The 17319-nt window shown below is 41.5% G+C and overlaps 1 protein-coding gene across 4 annotated transcripts in view; it reads left to right on the plus strand.

Annotated features, from left to right (window-relative positions):
* The window catches only part of trpm1a (transient receptor potential cation channel, subfamily M, member 1a), a 70732-nt gene extending 53763 nt beyond the window's left edge, over positions 1-16969 (plus strand). For 2 of the 4 annotated variants that reach the window (XM_048617069.1, XM_048617068.1), the window contains exons 22-27: positions 393-585; positions 2620-2640; positions 3562-3706; positions 4186-4376; positions 9323-9455; positions 15401-16969. In XM_048617069.1, the coding sequence (XP_048473026.1) occupies positions 393-585; positions 2620-2640; positions 3562-3706; positions 4186-4376; positions 9323-9455; positions 15401-16703 (1986 nt within the window). In that variant the 3' untranslated portion in view covers positions 16704-16969. The remainder of the gene's footprint in view (positions 1-392; positions 586-2619; positions 2641-3561; positions 3707-4185; positions 4377-9322; positions 9456-15400) is intronic. The other 2 variants (XM_048617072.1, XM_048617071.1) reach the window with 1 other exon arrangement.
* The last annotated feature ends 350 nt before the right edge of the window (positions 16970-17319 follow it).

Consider the following 17319-nt stretch of genomic DNA (forward strand, 5'->3'; position numbering starts at 1 on the left):
CCAACAGCCATCATAGAGAGAAACCAATCCCTTTAAATACACCCCAATAGCCATCATAGAGAGAAACCAATTCCTTTAAATACACCCCAACATCCATCACAGAGAGATAAATGGACCCTTTTAAATGTAAAGTGTCAAAATCAAGACATTAACTTATGTTTACTCCATCAATCCATATACAATGCATTGTACAATCATTACAGTTCTTTTTCAAAATGTGCTTACAGAGTTTAGGAATGGGGACTGTAAGAAAAATGGATACATTTGATTAGAAGTTTTGTGAAGCCTCCAGGCCTCCTGTCCCCAGGTGTTTGACATCCCTATGGTGATGTTCGCTGTGTGATATAACGCTAGCTTTGTGATGGAATGACAATTTCAGTGTTGTTTTCCAGATGGTTGACATGCTGTACTTTGTGGTCATTATGCTGGTGGTCCTGATGAGTTTTGGAGTGTCAAGACAGGCCATTCTACATCCGGATGAGGAGCCTTCCTGGAGATTAGCCCGGAACATTTTCTACATGCCGTACTGGATGATCTATGGAGAGGTGTTTGCGGATCAGATAGACCGTAAGACTAGAATTTATAGTAAGATTCTGTTTCCTGTATCCTTGGGCAGATAATAAATATGAAAGCAGCCAAGCTCTGATGCCATGGGTTACCGCACTGTTCATTTCTGAAGTAGTAACATCCTGACATATTTTGGGCTGCCCCATTGATGTATCCAATTCATCCCCACCTCTTTCAGGTACAGTTCTACAGGTACTCCAGTAACTGACTAGGATATTTAACCATGTGAGCCATCACATTGAAACCTGATCATAACACCATTCAACAGTCAGATACGAACCCTAAACCTAACCCTAAACAAAAGAAGTGAAAGAACTGTGGATGCCTGAAATCAGAAACAAAAACAAAAATTGCTGGAAAAACTCAGTAGATCTGGCAGCATCTGTGGGGAGAAAGCAGAGTGAACGTTTTTGTTCCAGTGACCCTCTACCGTAGCAGTCAGGGACCACAGGCACCGGAATGTCTTCAGGCCTGGCAACACCCCAACCCCAACCTCCAGCCTGAACACGGGGAGCCCACTAGAACCCCAGGCTCTGGTTATTGGGCCCTGATACACACAGACACGCATGCGCACAGATCTGCACTAGACTGAGGTAGGTCCAAGACTAATGCTGAGGCAGCTGTAACATAAAGTTGGCCTGGCTGAGTCAGCACTGAAATGGTCTCAAACTGACCCTTTTGTGGTACTAACAGAGCATTAAAATCAAATCACTGAAGCATTAAAAACTTAAAAATCATGAATAAATATTGACGGGGTGTTCAAATCTAACTGGTTACCAATTCCAGGAAACTAGCTGTTGAAGGTCAAGAAAGGAATGAGAATAAGTGTTTTTAGAGAATGCTGCTGCCAGTGTGTTGAGAGCACACTGTAGTTACCAGGCCTTGAGTTGTTTGACTTTTTGAAGATTCCATGCTCTCTTGGTGGTCTGGAACATTGGATGTCTAGACTGCACATTCATAGGCTGCTCTGTTTTACAGGTTTCCACTATTCTTAGTTTCTAGCATTCCTAGTTTGTCCTTACTCTCTCTCCTTCCCATCTGTGCTGTCACAGTCCTTATTTACACTTGGATATACAGGTTACTGACTATGGCTCTCCAGTAAAGTGTTTCTCTCCTGGTCCGTGACCTGCTTCTCTCCAGTCTCACCATCGCCAATTACATCAATATCATTAGTTTACTTACACCCTATATTGTAGCAGTCAACACAGAATAACAGAGCTCCTGAGACAATATGGTACTGATCTTCAAATCTACTGCTTTGAAGAACGGATAATACAGATCGTAATTTTTAGAAGTTGCTACCAAAACCAACTTGAGCAACCTACATTTTATACAATAGAACCATAGAATCCCTATAGCATAGGAGCAGACCATTCGACCCATCAAGTCCACACCAATCCTCCGAAGAGCATCCCACCCACCTACCCCATCCCTGTAACCCTGCATTTCTCATGGCCAGTCCACTTAATTTAAATATCCCTGGACACTATGGGCAACTTAGCATGGCCATCCACCTAACTTGCACACCTTTAGACTGTGGGAGGAAACTGGAATGTCCAGAGGAAACCCACGCAGACACGGGGAGAATGTGCAAACTCCACACAGACAGTTGCCCGAAGGCGGAATGAAACCCGGATCCCTGGTGCTGTGAGGCAGCAGTGCTAACCACTAAGCCACCGTTAGCCCAATCTCATGGTATCAAAGAGGAAAATACTTCAGACATTTGAGCTCCTTGTGAAAATCTATGGAAGCTTTAATGTTAACTACAAAAAGTTGCCTGCCACATCTAATCTTTGCATTCATGGAGAGTAAGGTTGGGTTGTCAATCTTCAGTATGAAGAATCTGAGAATTTGAGATTGTCTGTCTCACTTAGTATTTACTGATTGTAGTCTCTTGGCCTGTATTCTTTATGCTTCATTCTCTGGACTGCAAAGTTTTGCTATGAATATGTATGGCAGGAAATCTTGCTTATGACATTGTGGAGATTTGCTCTCATTGTCTTCATTTACTTTCTTCATTTTTGCTCCTACTGTAATGGAATCATGTACCAGTATATGCCATGGAAATTAATCGTAAGTGTATAACTGTAGGTGCTGTTAAATATCAGAAGTAGTCTGTTTGTATTGTGGGTACAGTGTGACAATGTCCAATGTCTGTTTTTGTGATTTTACGTACTCTTGTTACAAAGGCTTGGCCATAAACCAACCAGATTTTGAGCCTTTTTTTTGTTCATTATTAAAGTTATTTTGATTTTTAAAAGGCTGGAATTCACCAGTCACAGGGTCTGGTTGGATTGATTAAAGTTGTTCCAAGTTGGCCAGGGCAGTCTGGCTGTGAGGATTTTGCAGTTTATACATTTGTTCTATCAAAGGCAACAATGATTAGTAGCCTCATGGGTTAAACTGTTTCCAGTTTTATGTAAAATTCAGCAATGTTGTGTAAGCTGCTCATAGGTTGTGACTCGCTTCAAGCCACTGTTTGTGTGTGCAACTCAGCCCATGTTCACACATTCCATATACAGGGCTGCAGGCCACCATCCAGAGGAGGTTTGAATTAGTGTCGACATCTCAGTGTCTGCTCACAACTGCCCTTATCAACTCCCTCCAAATATTTGCCACAAATCTGCACCACGTAGGCCTGACCACTTTGTTTGGGCAGGTATTCCCCCCTATGTCCAGCAGCTGGGAAAGCTGTGAACAACCCCCAAACACACAGTTTGGAAAGATGTGACCCAAGCCCTGTGGTTTGGAAAGATGTGACTCCATCCCCGGGGTTTGGTAAAGTGTGACCTCTTTGTTCCGGTCATTCTGTGCCTCAGTCCCTCATGACAGTGCAAATGGCATCTTTGTGGTTTCCCAAGTGATAAGCGAGGAGGGGTCCTGTTCCCTGAAATAAATAAAATGAATCCATTCAGTGAAATGGGCCATTGAGCTTATGGTTGGTCCACCTTGTGTAATTCTGTGTTAAACTGTGAGGAATTTCTTCCCCTGTAGCTCCTTGTGGAGAAAACCTGTTTGATGATGATGGGAAGCGGCTCCCTCCCTGTATCCCTGGGGCCTGGATTATTCCTGCTATCATGGCATGTTACCTTCTCGTCGCTAATGTCCTGCTTGTAAATCTGTTGATTGCTGTCTTCAAGTAAGAATCAAAACAGTTAACATGTTCACCTTTGTAACTGTGTAGTAACTGATGGTTTAAACAAACTGCAAATTATAATCAGCACATAGCAGCTGACATTTCCCTGCTGCTGTCTCCAATGGTTTATTATGAATTGTGCTCCTGTGAACTTTCCTTTATTATTCCTTTAAAGCTCCAGTCACTTTGCTGCTGATTTTGTCTGGACTAAAATGAGGGTTGTTATATTATTTCCAGTTTAATTTATTTCTGACCCTGAGTTTTAAAACTCTGTTACCCACTCCCCTGGCCCCACTCTCCCTCCTGTTCCCTGTCTCCTTTCCTGCGTTGGATTGCAGGTAACCTCCTGCCCATCCTGTCTCTCTTACTGCTCCTTCAGCTTTTACCTTCTCCCTCCCTTAACCCCTGGACTGTAGAACCTGCTGCTCAGTTGAGTTTTTTGTCGTCTGTTTGTTGATTGAGATATGTGTTCTGTTCTGCAGCAACACTTTCCTGGAGGTGATTTCCATCTCCAACCAGGTCTGGAAGTTCCAGCGTTATCAGCTAATCCTGACATTCCACGAAAGGCCTGTCTTCCCACCACCGCTGATCATCTTCAGTTACTTGTCCATGATTGTACATCAGTGCTGTAGCAGGAAGAACAAGGAGGTGGAAGAACGTGATCGGGGACTGAGTGTGTACACTTCAATCCTAATAATAACTGGGCCTTAAGCACCCCCCTAACCCCATGCTCTGGAGATTCAACCAACTACTGTCTCCTAGCCAGCTATTGCTGTACACTGCTTCCATCCCTCCCCTCCCTGAGATCTCAACAGTTGCAAAGTCTGGATCATTACCTGAATTACAAGCAAATTGGTAAAGGAACAAATAGACAAGGGAAACTGAAGGAGGATGTGGGCAAGACGGATAGCAGAACTGGTACTGAAAGGAGATTGGGATGGATTCCACCTGAACTGGAATGGAACCAGAATCCTAGCACAAAGGATGAAGAGGATGGTCACAAGTACCTTTTAAGTTGTGAATGGAGTAGGGCTATGGTGGAAAAGGTCATTTAGATGATAGTTCAAAATCAAATAAAGGAAAAAGAGTAGCGTAACAGTTCAAAATTGTGCTTTTAGGACCACAGGTAAAGAGGAAACTAAAAGAAGTAAATTAATTTAAACAGCATCGATAAATAAGAAATGCTTAAAGAATACAGTAAACAGGACAGGTTAGGATGTGTTGCCCAAGTAAATCAATTGAATGAACTGCAGGCGTGAATTCAACTGGCGTCTGTGACATGGTAACTATTTCTGAAACATGGCTACAAGATGGTCAGGTTTGGGAACTAAATTAATCCAGGTTAATGGAAATATACCGTATAAATATATTAGATTATGAAGTCTACAGGTGTGTTTGGGATGATGCTAAATGGGGAGAAATAGACTTTGTAATTAAGTATGAAATCAGTTTGATTATAAGGGGCAAGGGATAAGCAAACGGTGGCATTTAGTGGGCAGAATTAAGAAATAGAAATTATAAGACTATGGTGTGAGTTCTACATACCCCAATCCCATTGACCAAGTAGCATTTGTGAAATGGTAGATTGTATAAATGCAGAGATTAAACAAGCACGTAAAAAGGACAGTCATCTTCAGACACGATTTTAACTTTCATGTAGATTTGGATAGGCAGACTAAATCATGTCAGTTTTCTGAATGTGTCGATATATACACAAACTGATAAGAGGGCAGGCCAATTAACAGTTAGTGATGAGCCAAGTTTACTTAACGACTTGACAGTGCACAAACATTTATCTAACAACAATCCCGACATGATTGAGTTCAATGTAATTATTTGAAAGGAGGGGAGTAAATAACAACTTGAATCCTAGATTTAGGTTGGGCTGTTTCCAGTAAGATGGGACAGTAAACAGTAAAGGCAAGGCAATGGCCTAGTGGTATTATTGCTAGACTATTAATCTAGAAACTTGGCTAATGTTCTAGGGATGTGTGTTCAAATCCCATCATGACAGATGGTAGAATTTGAATTTAATAAATATCTGGAGTTAAGAGTCTAATGATGACCATAAATCCATTGTCAATTGTCAGGAAAAAACCCCATCTGGGTCACTAATGTCCTTTAGGGAAGGAAACTGCCATCCTTACCTGGTCTGGCCTACATGTGACTCCAGACCCACACCAATGTGGTTGCCTCTTAGCTGCCCTCTGGACAATTAGGGATGGGCAATAAATGCTGGCCTAGTTAGAGACACCCACATCCCATGAGTAAATTTAAGAAAAGGGTAAATCCCTGAAAGGAAAACATGGCAGAAAGCCTCTAGCAGGAGTTAATAAAAAAATTAGTGTGAAACAGACCTAAGGGACAAGAGGTCACCCTATCCAAAAAAGAAAGCTATGGACAACCAAAAATTACGAGACATCAGAAAAGCAAAAGAAAATTGTAAAAAGTACAGATCCTGGTAACTAGGAAGTATGCAAAGAATGCTTAAGTTAAAAAAGAGGCTAAGAACTATAAAAAAAAGGGGAATTTGTAAGGAATATCAAAATCAACAAAGTTTTTATAATCACGTTAGGAAGAGAAGTTGGTAGAAGTTGGTGGGATCTTGAAAATTGGTAATGAAGATACTGGCCACAAAAACAAGGAAATGATGAATAATTAGTTTGAATCAGTCTGGTATTTATTTGCATTTGAGGCGGAGACTAGTATGGCCAGATATCCCAGAAAAACTAATAGTTGGAACAGCTCCAGCAAAATTAATGTAATAATGGTAATAAAGAAAATAATGGTGCTAATGAACAGATGGCTCACACCTCAGGATTTAAAAATAAATTGGTGAGAACATTGTTGATGCCTTAACAATAATCATCTAAAGTTCTCTCAATTTGGAACCATGCTGTAGATTGAATTATATATGCCATTCTGCTATTTAAGAAATGTGAAAGAGCAGAACTAGGGAATGAGAGATCAGTTGGCCAAACAGCCATTGTTGAAAAATCACTAGAATCTATAATTAAGGCTGGTGTGACTGAACATCTTGAAAATGTTGTGAGAAAGAACTAAAGAGGAAGCCTGACTAATTTTGTCTATACGTGCTATTCATATGGACTTTCAGAAGAAATTTGATAATGTCTCTCAGAAGAGGTTATTTAGTTGAGATTCATAGAATTAGAAGCAAATTATTGACCCAGTTAGTAAATTGAGCAGCAAAAGATGATCAGAGATAATGGGCAGGTGACACTACCTGACAGAATAGGAATTGGTGTCCTGTAAGGATATCCGTTGGAGCCTCAACTATTTATTGTATTTCTTGATAACTTAGATGATGGGTTAGAAATCCACTGAACGAAATTTGCTTATGACGCAAAGATGGATGACATTAACAGTCTACATGAAGGAACTGAGGGCATTGTTGCTAACTTTGCAGATGACACAAAGATAGGTGGGAGGACAGCTAGTGTTGAGGAAGCAGCGAGGCTGCAGAAGAACTTGGACAGGCTATGACAGTAGGCAAAGAAGTGGAATACATTTTGAAAAGTGTGAGGTAGTGCACTTTGGTGGGAAAAATAGAGTAGACTGTTTTCTAAATGGGGAAAGGCATTGGAAAACTGAAGCACAGAGGGACTTAGGAGTTCTAGTTTAGGATTTACTTCAGGTTAACACACCAGTTTAGCTGGCAGTTAGAAAGGCAAATGCAATATTAGTATTCATTTCGAGCGAACTACAATACTAAAGCAGGGATGTATTGCTGGGGCTGTACAAGGTTCTGGTCAGACTGTGTTTGGAATATTGAGCCCGTATTGAAGAAAGGATGTGCTGGTTTTTGAGGAAATCCAGAAGTTATTTGCAAGAATGATTCTGAGAATGAAGGGCTTGTCATAATGAGGAACGGTTGAGGACTCTGGGTCTGTACTTGATGGAGTTTAGAAGGATGCGGGAGGAACTTGTTGAAACCTACAGAATACTGAAAGGCCTGGATAAAATGGACATGGAGAAGATGTTTCCACTAGTAGGAGAGACTAGGACATGAAGGCAGAGCCTCAGAGTGAAGGGACAGCCTTTTAGAACTGAAGTGAGGAGAAATTTCTTCAGCCAGAGGGTAGTGAATCCATGGAACTCATTGCTGCAAAAGGCTGTGGATGCCAAATCTTTAGGTGTATTTAAGACAGGGATGGTTAGGTTCTTGATTAGTAAGAGGATGAAGAGTTGCAAGGAGAAGGCAGAGAATGGAGTTGTGAAACAGATCAGCCATGATCGAATGGCGAAACAGACTTTATGGGCTAAATAGCCTAATTCTGCTCCTATAGCCTAAGTTGAAGTCATTATAAAATTGCATAGAGGTATTGATAAATAAGATGAATAGAGAAAACCAACAAAATGAATTGCAAATGGATTTCAATGTAAGAAATGTGGAAAGAACAGACAAATTTCTAAATGGTGAAAAGGTAGAAATTTTCAAGGTCCAAAGAGATTTGGAGATTCAGGTACATGGATCATTAAAATGACCTGAATATGTGCAAAAAATAATCAAAAAGGGGAATAGGAATCTAACCTTTAGAGTACAAGTCATGCTAGATCTATACAAAGCCCTGGCTATATTATACCTGGAACACTGGGCAGTACCAGGTAGCAAGATCTTTGGAAAACTATTTTGACATTGAAAAGAGTTCAAGATAGATTTACTGAAATGATACTCACTCTAAGAACTAAATTTTGAGGAAATATTACACCAACTATCATTGTATTCCCTGAAATTTTGAAGATGAGGAGGTAATTTAGTAAAAGTTTTCAAGATACTTAGGGGAACAGATATTTCTGCTAGTTGTAGAGTCTACATGGAGATATCGTCCAAAATTTGGAATTAGAACTTTTGGGAATCAATTTGGGAAAATCTACATGCAAAGGGCAGTACACATTTGGAACACAGTCCTGCAAATGGCAATCGATTCTTGATCAATTGTTGTCCGAAGACTTAAAGGGATATGGGGGAAAGGGTCTATGGAATCATATAGTAGATCGACTGTGATCTCCTGGAACGTTGGAACAGGCTCAAGGGTCGAAACGGGCTGCTCATCTATCCATGTTCCTTTGTCCCCTGTCACTGAGGGGGACATGATGGGTGTAGTGGTGATATATTAGTAATGCAGGACCCCAGGTTAATGTTCTGAGGACATGGGTTCAGATCTACCATGGCAGATGGTTAAATTTGAATCCAATACAAATCTGGAATTTAAAAGCTAGTCTAATGTCATCCATGTAAACACTATCAATTGTTGTAATTGGTTCACTAATTCCTTTTAAAGAAGAAAATCTGCCATTCTTACCTGGTCTGGTCTACCTGTTACTTCATTCCCACAACAATGTGGTTGACTCTTAACTGCCCTCTGGGCAATTAGAAATGCGCAAGAAATGCTGGCCCAGTCGGTGACACCCTCATCGTGTGAATGAATTTTTAAAATCACCTTCACTTTCCATTTCCACCTCCAACAGCCTTTCACTGTGCTTGCATCTTTGCTTATTCTATAGTTTAGTATTGATTTTTTAATAACCTCTTACTTACATGATCTTAGCAGGATTATAGGAATAATCTTCGTCCTTGTTTCCCCTTCCTTGTGACAGAACTAATCCTCAGCGAGGAAGAACTGAAGAAGCTGCAGGAGTTTGAGGAGCAGTGTGTGGAACAATACTTCACACAGAAGGAAGATCAAGAACAATCATCGAATGATGAGCGGATTCGGATCACAGCTGAAAGGTGGGTTGTTTGTTTCTAGGATAAATCTGATCATGTTCTGTTTTGCAAGAATTTCCTGTTCCTGTCCTGATTCTTTAATGAATAGAAGGTGGGAACAGTTGGAGTTAATTGAGTTATCAAGCTTGTTCTGCAATTCAGTTAGATCTTAGCTGATCCATATTTCAACTCCATCCTGCACACATTGTTTTCTTTAAATCTCAGTAACTGTAACAAACAAAAACCTATTCATAAAAGCAAAATGCTGCAGATACTGGAAATCTGAAACAAGCACAGAAATTGCACGAGAAGCTCAGTAGGTTAGGTGGCGTCTGTGGAGAGAGAAACAGAGTCTGGTTTAACTCTTCCTATCTATTAATCTCAGTTTGGAAATGTTCAGTTTACTACAACTCTCCAACAGCTTTCGACAGTAGAGAATTCCAGCTTTGACCAAACTTGTGTGTGATGAAGTATTTATCATCATCACCCTGTCTTGGCTCCAATTTTAAGGTTACACCCTCTTGTCCTCTACCACCCCCACCTGAGGAAATAGTTTCTGTCATTTTCTTACCAAATCCTTCCATTGACTTAATCACTTCAATTACAACTTAATTTCAAATAAAAACAATATTCTGGAAATATTCAGCTTTGGAGAAAACAAAAGGAGCACGTCCTCCGCTCTGCTTCCTGTAGTCGATGACCAGCTCCTTGGTTTTGGTGACATTGAGGGAGATATTGTTGTCTTTACACCATGCCACTAAACCATCTCTTTCCTGTACTCTGTTTTGTTGTTGTTTGAGATGTGACCCACTACAGTGATGTCATCAGCAAATTTGTAAATGGAGTTAGAGCTGAATTTGGTCACAGTCGTGAATATATAAGAAGTATAGTAAGGGACTGAGTATTCAGCCTTGCAGGGCATTGGTGTTGATTATTGTGGAGGGGGTGTTGTCGCGCATACTGAATGACTGCAGTCTGTGGGTCAGGAAGTCGAGAATCCAGTTGCAGAGGGGAGAGCAGAGTCCTAGGTCTCAGAGTTTGGACATGAGTTTTGTTGGAATTATGGTGTTGGAGGTGGAGCTAAAGTCAATAAATAGGAATCTGATGTAGGTATTTTGTTATCCAGGTGTTCCAGGGATGAATGTAGGGCCAGGGAGATGGTGTCTACCGTGAACTAATTGTGATGATAGGCAAATTGTAGGAAATCAAGGCAGTCTGGGAAGCTGGAGTTGATGTGTGCCATTACTAACCTCTCAAAGCCCTTCATAATAATGGCTGTCAGAACCACTGGCTGATAACTTCACGTGTTTCCACATTATATTCCATTTGCCACGTGCCTGCTGACTGACTTCACAACTCTAAATCCTCTTGAAGCCTCCTCACATACCCACTAATTTTGTGTCATCAGCAGGGCAGGATACTCTTCGGAAGGTCTGTGCAGACTCCATGGGCTAAATGGCTTCTTTCCACACTGTAGGGATTCTATGAAAATATTACATTTGGTCCCCACATCACAATCTGGCAACCTGAGATTAGCCCATTTATTACTACGCCGTCTTTTCCGCCTGTTAAGTAATTCTCAATCCATACCAACTTAGTATCTCAATCTAACCTTGTATGTGGGGCCTTATCAAAAGTCTTCTGAAAATTCAAATACATCAGATCCACTCCCTTATCTACTTTGCTAAGTTAAATCTTTAAAAATACAGTAACAAGTTTACAATAATTTTTTGGTAGTATAGAAATTGACTTTCACTGATGATCGACAATTCACAGTCAAGCTTTGTTTAAATTTTAAACCAAGCATGTCAACAAAGCTTGGCAGTTAATTGTCTATCACTACTAATTGATACATTGTCTATGACACCATCTCCACCAATCAGAATCCACTTGTTAACCAATCAGCATTCTCCTCTCTTGCAATATAAATGTTGGTTTTCCCTTGAATTGATATTCTTGGGCATTGTCCTGGTTAATACAAAATAAAAACAAACTGTGTTTTTGTCTCCCTTTCATAAATCCATGTTGACTTGGTGTAGTTCTACCATTATTTTCTACGTGTCCACTTGTTATGTTATCTATAATAGATTCTAACATTTTTCCTACTGTCTTTAGGCTAATAACATTGTCTCTTCCTTCTTTTGTAAATAGTAGGGCTATATTTTCTGCCTTCCAATCTGCAGGAACTGTACCAGAACATATACAAAGAGATTGATAATTAGCCCTATCTTATGATATAAAACTGACCAAAAAAGACCATTCTCTAGTTGGTTCTTCAACATATTGTTCTAGAAAACCATCAGGTACACATTTCAGGAATTTGTCCTCCATGTTAATTAAATTTATCCAGTCTATATTGTAAACTGAAGTCACCCAGGATTATTGTATCACACGAGTTACACACATCTAAAGCTTCCTGATGCATTAATGACTTAGAGGAAGGAAGTGAATATAATGTAGCTAAATCTGCAGATGTCACAAAAATAAGCAAGTTGTGAGAGTGATACAACAGTTTGCACAGAGATATTGATAGGTTACGTAAGTGGGCAAGTAGGAGTATAATGTGGGAAAATATGATGTCATTCATTTTGGAAGGGAGAACAAATGAATAGAAACGGAGGACAAAGAACAAAGAAAATTACAGCACAGTAACAGGCCCTTCAGCCCTCCAAGCCTGCACCGATCCAGATCCTCTATCTAAACCTGTCGCCTATTTTCCAAGCATCTGTATCTCTCTGCTCCCTGCCCATTCATGTATCTGTCTAGATACATCTTAAATGACGCTATCATGCCCGCCTCTACCACCTCCGCTGGCAACGCGTTCCAGACACCCACCACCCTCTGCGTAAAGAACTTTCCACGCATATCTCCCTTAAACTTTTCCCCTCTCACCTTGAAATTGTGACCCCTGGTAATTGAGTCCCACAATCTGGGAAAAAGCTTCTTGCTATCCACCCTGTCTATACCTCTCATGATTTTGTACACCTCAATCAGGTCCCCTCTCAACCTCCATCTATCTAATGTAAGCAATCCTAATCTACCCAACCTCTCTTCATAGCTAGCGCCCTCCATACCAGGCAACATCCTGGTGAACCTCCTCTGCACCCTCTCCAAAGCATCCACATCCTTTTGGTAATGTGGCGACCAGAACCAAAGTCCTATACAACTGTAACATGACCTGCCAACTCTATACTCAATACCCCGTCCGATGAATGAAAGCATGCCATATGCCTTCTTGACCACTCTATCGACCTGCGTTGCCACCTTCAGGGTACAGTGGACCTGAACACCCAGATCTCTCTGTGCATCAAAAACTGCAGAAAGCTGCAATACAAATGGACTTCGGGGAACTTGTGCATGAAACACAGAAAGATGGCACACAGATGCAGCAGGTAATCAGGAAGGCTCATGGAATGTTGGATCTTATTTGAGGGGTTTATTTTATAAGAGTAGGGAAGTCTTGCTGCAACTATACAAAGTACTGGTGAGACCACACCTAGAGTTCTGTGAGCAGTTTTCAATCATAGAATCATGGAATCCCTTCGGCCCAACAAGTCCACACTGACTCTCAGAGCATCCCACCCAGACACATCCCCCTATAACCTACCTAATCTACACATTCCTGAACACTATGGGCAATTTAGCATGGCCAATCCACCTAGCCTGCACATCTTTGGACTGTGGAAGGAAACCAGAGCACCCGGAGGAAACACACGCAGACACGGGGAGAATGTGTAAACTCCACACAGACAGGCAGTTGCCCTGTGGTGTAACCGAACCCAGGTCCCTGGCGCTGTGAAGCAGCAATGCTAACCACTGAGCCACCGTGCCGTCCCTTACTTAAGGAAAGATAACATTTCATCGGAGGCAGTTCAGAGATGATTCATTAGGACGATACTATTCAAAAAAAACCCTTAAGAATCCGATATGTTTCAATGAGATCACCTTTCATTCTTCTAAACTCCAGTGAGTAGAGTCGCAACGTGTTTAGTCCTTGTTTATTAAACAATCCTCCCATATAAGGGATTATCCTAGTGAAACAAAAACATAAATTGCTGGAAAAATCCTGCAGGTCTGGCAGCATCTGTGGAAAGAAAGCAGAATTAATGTTTTGGGTCCAGTGATCCTTCCTTAGAACTGATTATAGCCAGGAAAATGTTGTTATTTATGCAGAAGAAGGGTTTGGGGAAGGGGAGGAGTGAATGATGGGTGGAGATAGAGCCCAAAGAGAAAAAAAAATCACCTGCACAGACAAAGGATTGGGTAAAGGTCAGTCTGGGAGAATGAGTAGCTGCTAATGGAGACTATTAGTAGCTGACACTGGGTTGTGTATGGTGGCAGCCCATGTGATGACAAGGCCTGGTGTGTGGGGGCTGGGGTAAGGACATGGGAAAAGGTGCTCAAACCCTAAAATTGTTGAACTCAACATGCATCCAGAAGGCTGCAGAGTTCCCAAGCAGAAAATGAGGTGCTGTTTTTCCAGCTTACACTTAACTTCGCTGGAGCACTGCAGCAAGCCTGAGACAAAGATGTTGGCCAGGAACATAGCGATGTGTTGAAGTGGCAGGCAACTGGAAACTCAGGGTCATTTTTGAGGACAGAATGTGGGTGTTCTGCAAAACGGTCACTCAGTCTGTGCTTCATTTCCCCAGTGTTGAGGAGACCACATAGTCTTTGATTAAAGGGTCACCAATTTAACACTGAGATGAGGAGGAATTTCTTCTCTCAGAGGGTTGAAAGTCTTAGAAACTCCTTGCCACAGACAGCTGTGGGAAAAGAGTCTTTGTGTATATTTAGGGCTGAGATAGATAGATTCTTCATCAGATGGGGTAATCAAGGGTTATGTGGAGAGGACAGGAAAGCGGACATATGCAATGTCAGATTGGCCATTATCCTGTTGAATGGCAGAGCATGCTTGAGAGGCCAAACAGCCTATCCTGTTCCTATTTCTTATGGTCATAATACTGTGCCCTTGATGACCTATAAACAATTCACATGAATTTTTCTGCCTCTTGCTGTTTCTTAGGTCCACCCAATTGACTCTACACTTTGATCTCCAATCTAAGATCCTTTCTCACTACTGAACTGGTTTCATCCTTTATTAAAAGTGCTAGCCCATTTCCTTTTACTTTTTGCTGATGATTTTCAATTATTGGCGAAGTCAGGAATGGGTGTGGGATGATTTGAAAACTACAATCCAAGAAGTCTCTGCATTCAGATGCCTTGGAGATGTGGTCGGATCTTTAAACTGAGGGAGGTGAAAGTGAGTGGGGAACCCATTCCTCTCCAATGAATGGCCCATGAAGCTTCTTGAAGAGCTTATTAATGGACTAGGGAGATTGAAAAATGCAAGTTTCAATGGAGAATTCAGTGAAGCTGGACAGTCTGGTGCATGGCAGTTGTTGGACCTAATCCAGGGAGAAGTTCAAGTTATTTTTAAAGGAAAATATTGGCATCTGGCATTCATGTGGAAATTTGTGATCAATATCTCTCTTTTGGCAATGTGCCACTTTAGCACTCAGTGAGATTTCTGGCCCTCTGAGCAGCTGCCTGTTTTCTTTTGCAGTGCATCGGCAGGCCCCATCATGGTTATCATCTGTCTTTACTGTTTGTGTTCTGCAGGCACTTCCTCCCTCTTAATTACACTTAATATTTTGGTGCTGAGTTCCAGACAATTAGGATATTTACATTTCAAAATCATGTTCCAAGGTGGGTTCAGATGTAGCACTGAATTCAGACTTGGAAATAATCTAGGCATTGGTTTCCCGACCCTGGCTTGAAATTTATGCCCATTAAATCTGATTCTTTCTCTGCAGATGCTGCTTGAACTGCTGAGAATTTGGGGCATTTTCTGTTTTTGTTTCAGATTTCCAGAATCCACAATAATCTTGCTTGAGCAAAATTCCAGTTACGCATTTCACTCAGAAACTGGATCTCATTGATGTGATAAATATTTCTCTCTGTTTCAGAGTGGAGAATATGGCAATGCGCCTGGAGGAGGTGAATGAGAGGGAACATTTCATGAAAGCATCACTCCAAACTGTTGACATTCGATTGGCCCAACTGGAGGAATTCTCTAGCCGTATGGTCAATGCAATGGAAGTTCTGGCTGGTATTGATAAGGCTGAGCTAACTCACACTCGCTCAAGATGTCCTTCAGAATGTGATGCCTCCTACCTGATCAGACAAAACAGTACCGAAGCAACCAGCATGTATCGTTTCCATATGGATGGAGATGACACTAACTTTGAAGACAGCATGGGTCTAATGTCCCCCTCAATGGGATCTCAAAGGAAGAGTTATTCTGCTATTACTCCGAGAGAGGAAAAGGAACTTGTGGAACAGAAAGTGAGCATGACACCAAAACGTCGGTTTGGGTTCTACCAATCCTCCAGCTCCCGTAAAATGAGGGAAGAAAGTCTGAGGCTGGGAGTTGCACAGGACCCCAGTAGTTTCAACTCTTGTGTTGATATCTTTGTTTCCTCATCTGACGATTGTCTGAACCCACTGAAGATAAAAGAGGAAGCTAATTACCAAAAGTTCCTGCGTACAGTAGAAGCTGATTTTAATGGAAAATTAGAAACAAAAGCTGGATCAGTAGGACGAACAAAATTGGAAACTCGTTTCTCGTTTCCCTTGGAGAAGGCCAAAGAAGCTAATTATTTTTCTTCACAGACATATAGTGCATGCCAGACCACAGTGGTAAAGTCTAGAAGCGTTGTCTTTGGATTAGAAGGTATGGTATCTGGTCAAGAAGAAATCCGGAGCTCAGACAATGGCTATATTATAGACCAAGCATGTACTGCCAAACCCTCTTCTACACAGACCCCAGAATGGGTCACTCAGTGCGACCCTAAGTTTTATAAAATTCTGCCTGAAGAACAAATAATGGTGGAAGAAACCACTCCCCAAAAATTACCATCCTCTCCTGAGACACTGGCAGAACAAAAGCAGGAGCTGACAGATACAGAGGAGGACACCAACACTTCAGGCTATGTCTTGGATCCCTGCCTCTCTAGAGGAGAGATACCACGGTCAGTTCCAAAGTCTAAAAACTTTCTAACAGTCACACCAGATAGATTCACCACCTCGAGGTCAAAGAGTCTTCACGGACATTGCAGGAAAACAGTGCCCATGATTGGAGAAAGCTTCAAAAAACCAAAGCAAGCATTCAGCACAAAAGACCTGCGCCAGGTATCCGGAGAGCCCCGGCAAACGGGCAGCAGCCGAGCACCAGGTCCAAAGAAAAAGTCCACTGAGACCTTTTGCTAAAGGATCTTCTGCTGCCTCCTGTTACCCAAAATTCTAGTTATTATCAGGTGAATTTTAATCTACCATCCTCATCACATATTTGAAGCATCTTTAGTTTCTTTTTTTCCCCACAAATTTCTCTTCTTCCTCCCCTAAAGATGTTAGCCTCAATATGGGACAGATACAGGGCCACCAACAGGTTTTCTGATACTTCAGCCCTGGAGGAGCAGGCTTAATGGGCCAGAAGACCCACTCTTGCTCCTATTCGCTATGTTATTTAAATGACCAATGTTCTATGAGCCCACTCAGTGAATTAAGAAAAAGTCACAGGATTTCGATAAAGACTATCAATATTGCCCATTCCTGATTTCCTTCAAGAAAATTGTGAGCCACTCTCTCAAATTGCTACAATCCATGTGCTATTAAGCAAGGAATTCCTAAGCAATGAAGAAATGGTAATATTTCCCAGGTCAGAGTGAAATGTGACTTGAAGCTGAAATTGCAGGTGATGGTGTTCCCACGTTTCTGCTACCTTTGTCTTTTTCAGTGGTTGAGATTGTGTGCTGGATGGTGAGCCTTGGCGAGTTGCTGCTTTGCATCTTGGAGATGGTACACATTGTTTCTCCTGTGCACTGGT

The sequence above is a fragment of the Rhincodon typus genome, chromosome 36 (genome assembly GCF_021869965.1).
Source record: "Rhincodon typus isolate 14 chromosome 36, sRhiTyp1.1, whole genome shotgun sequence".
Taxonomy (NCBI): Eukaryota; Metazoa; Chordata; class Chondrichthyes; order Orectolobiformes; family Rhincodontidae; genus Rhincodon; species Rhincodon typus.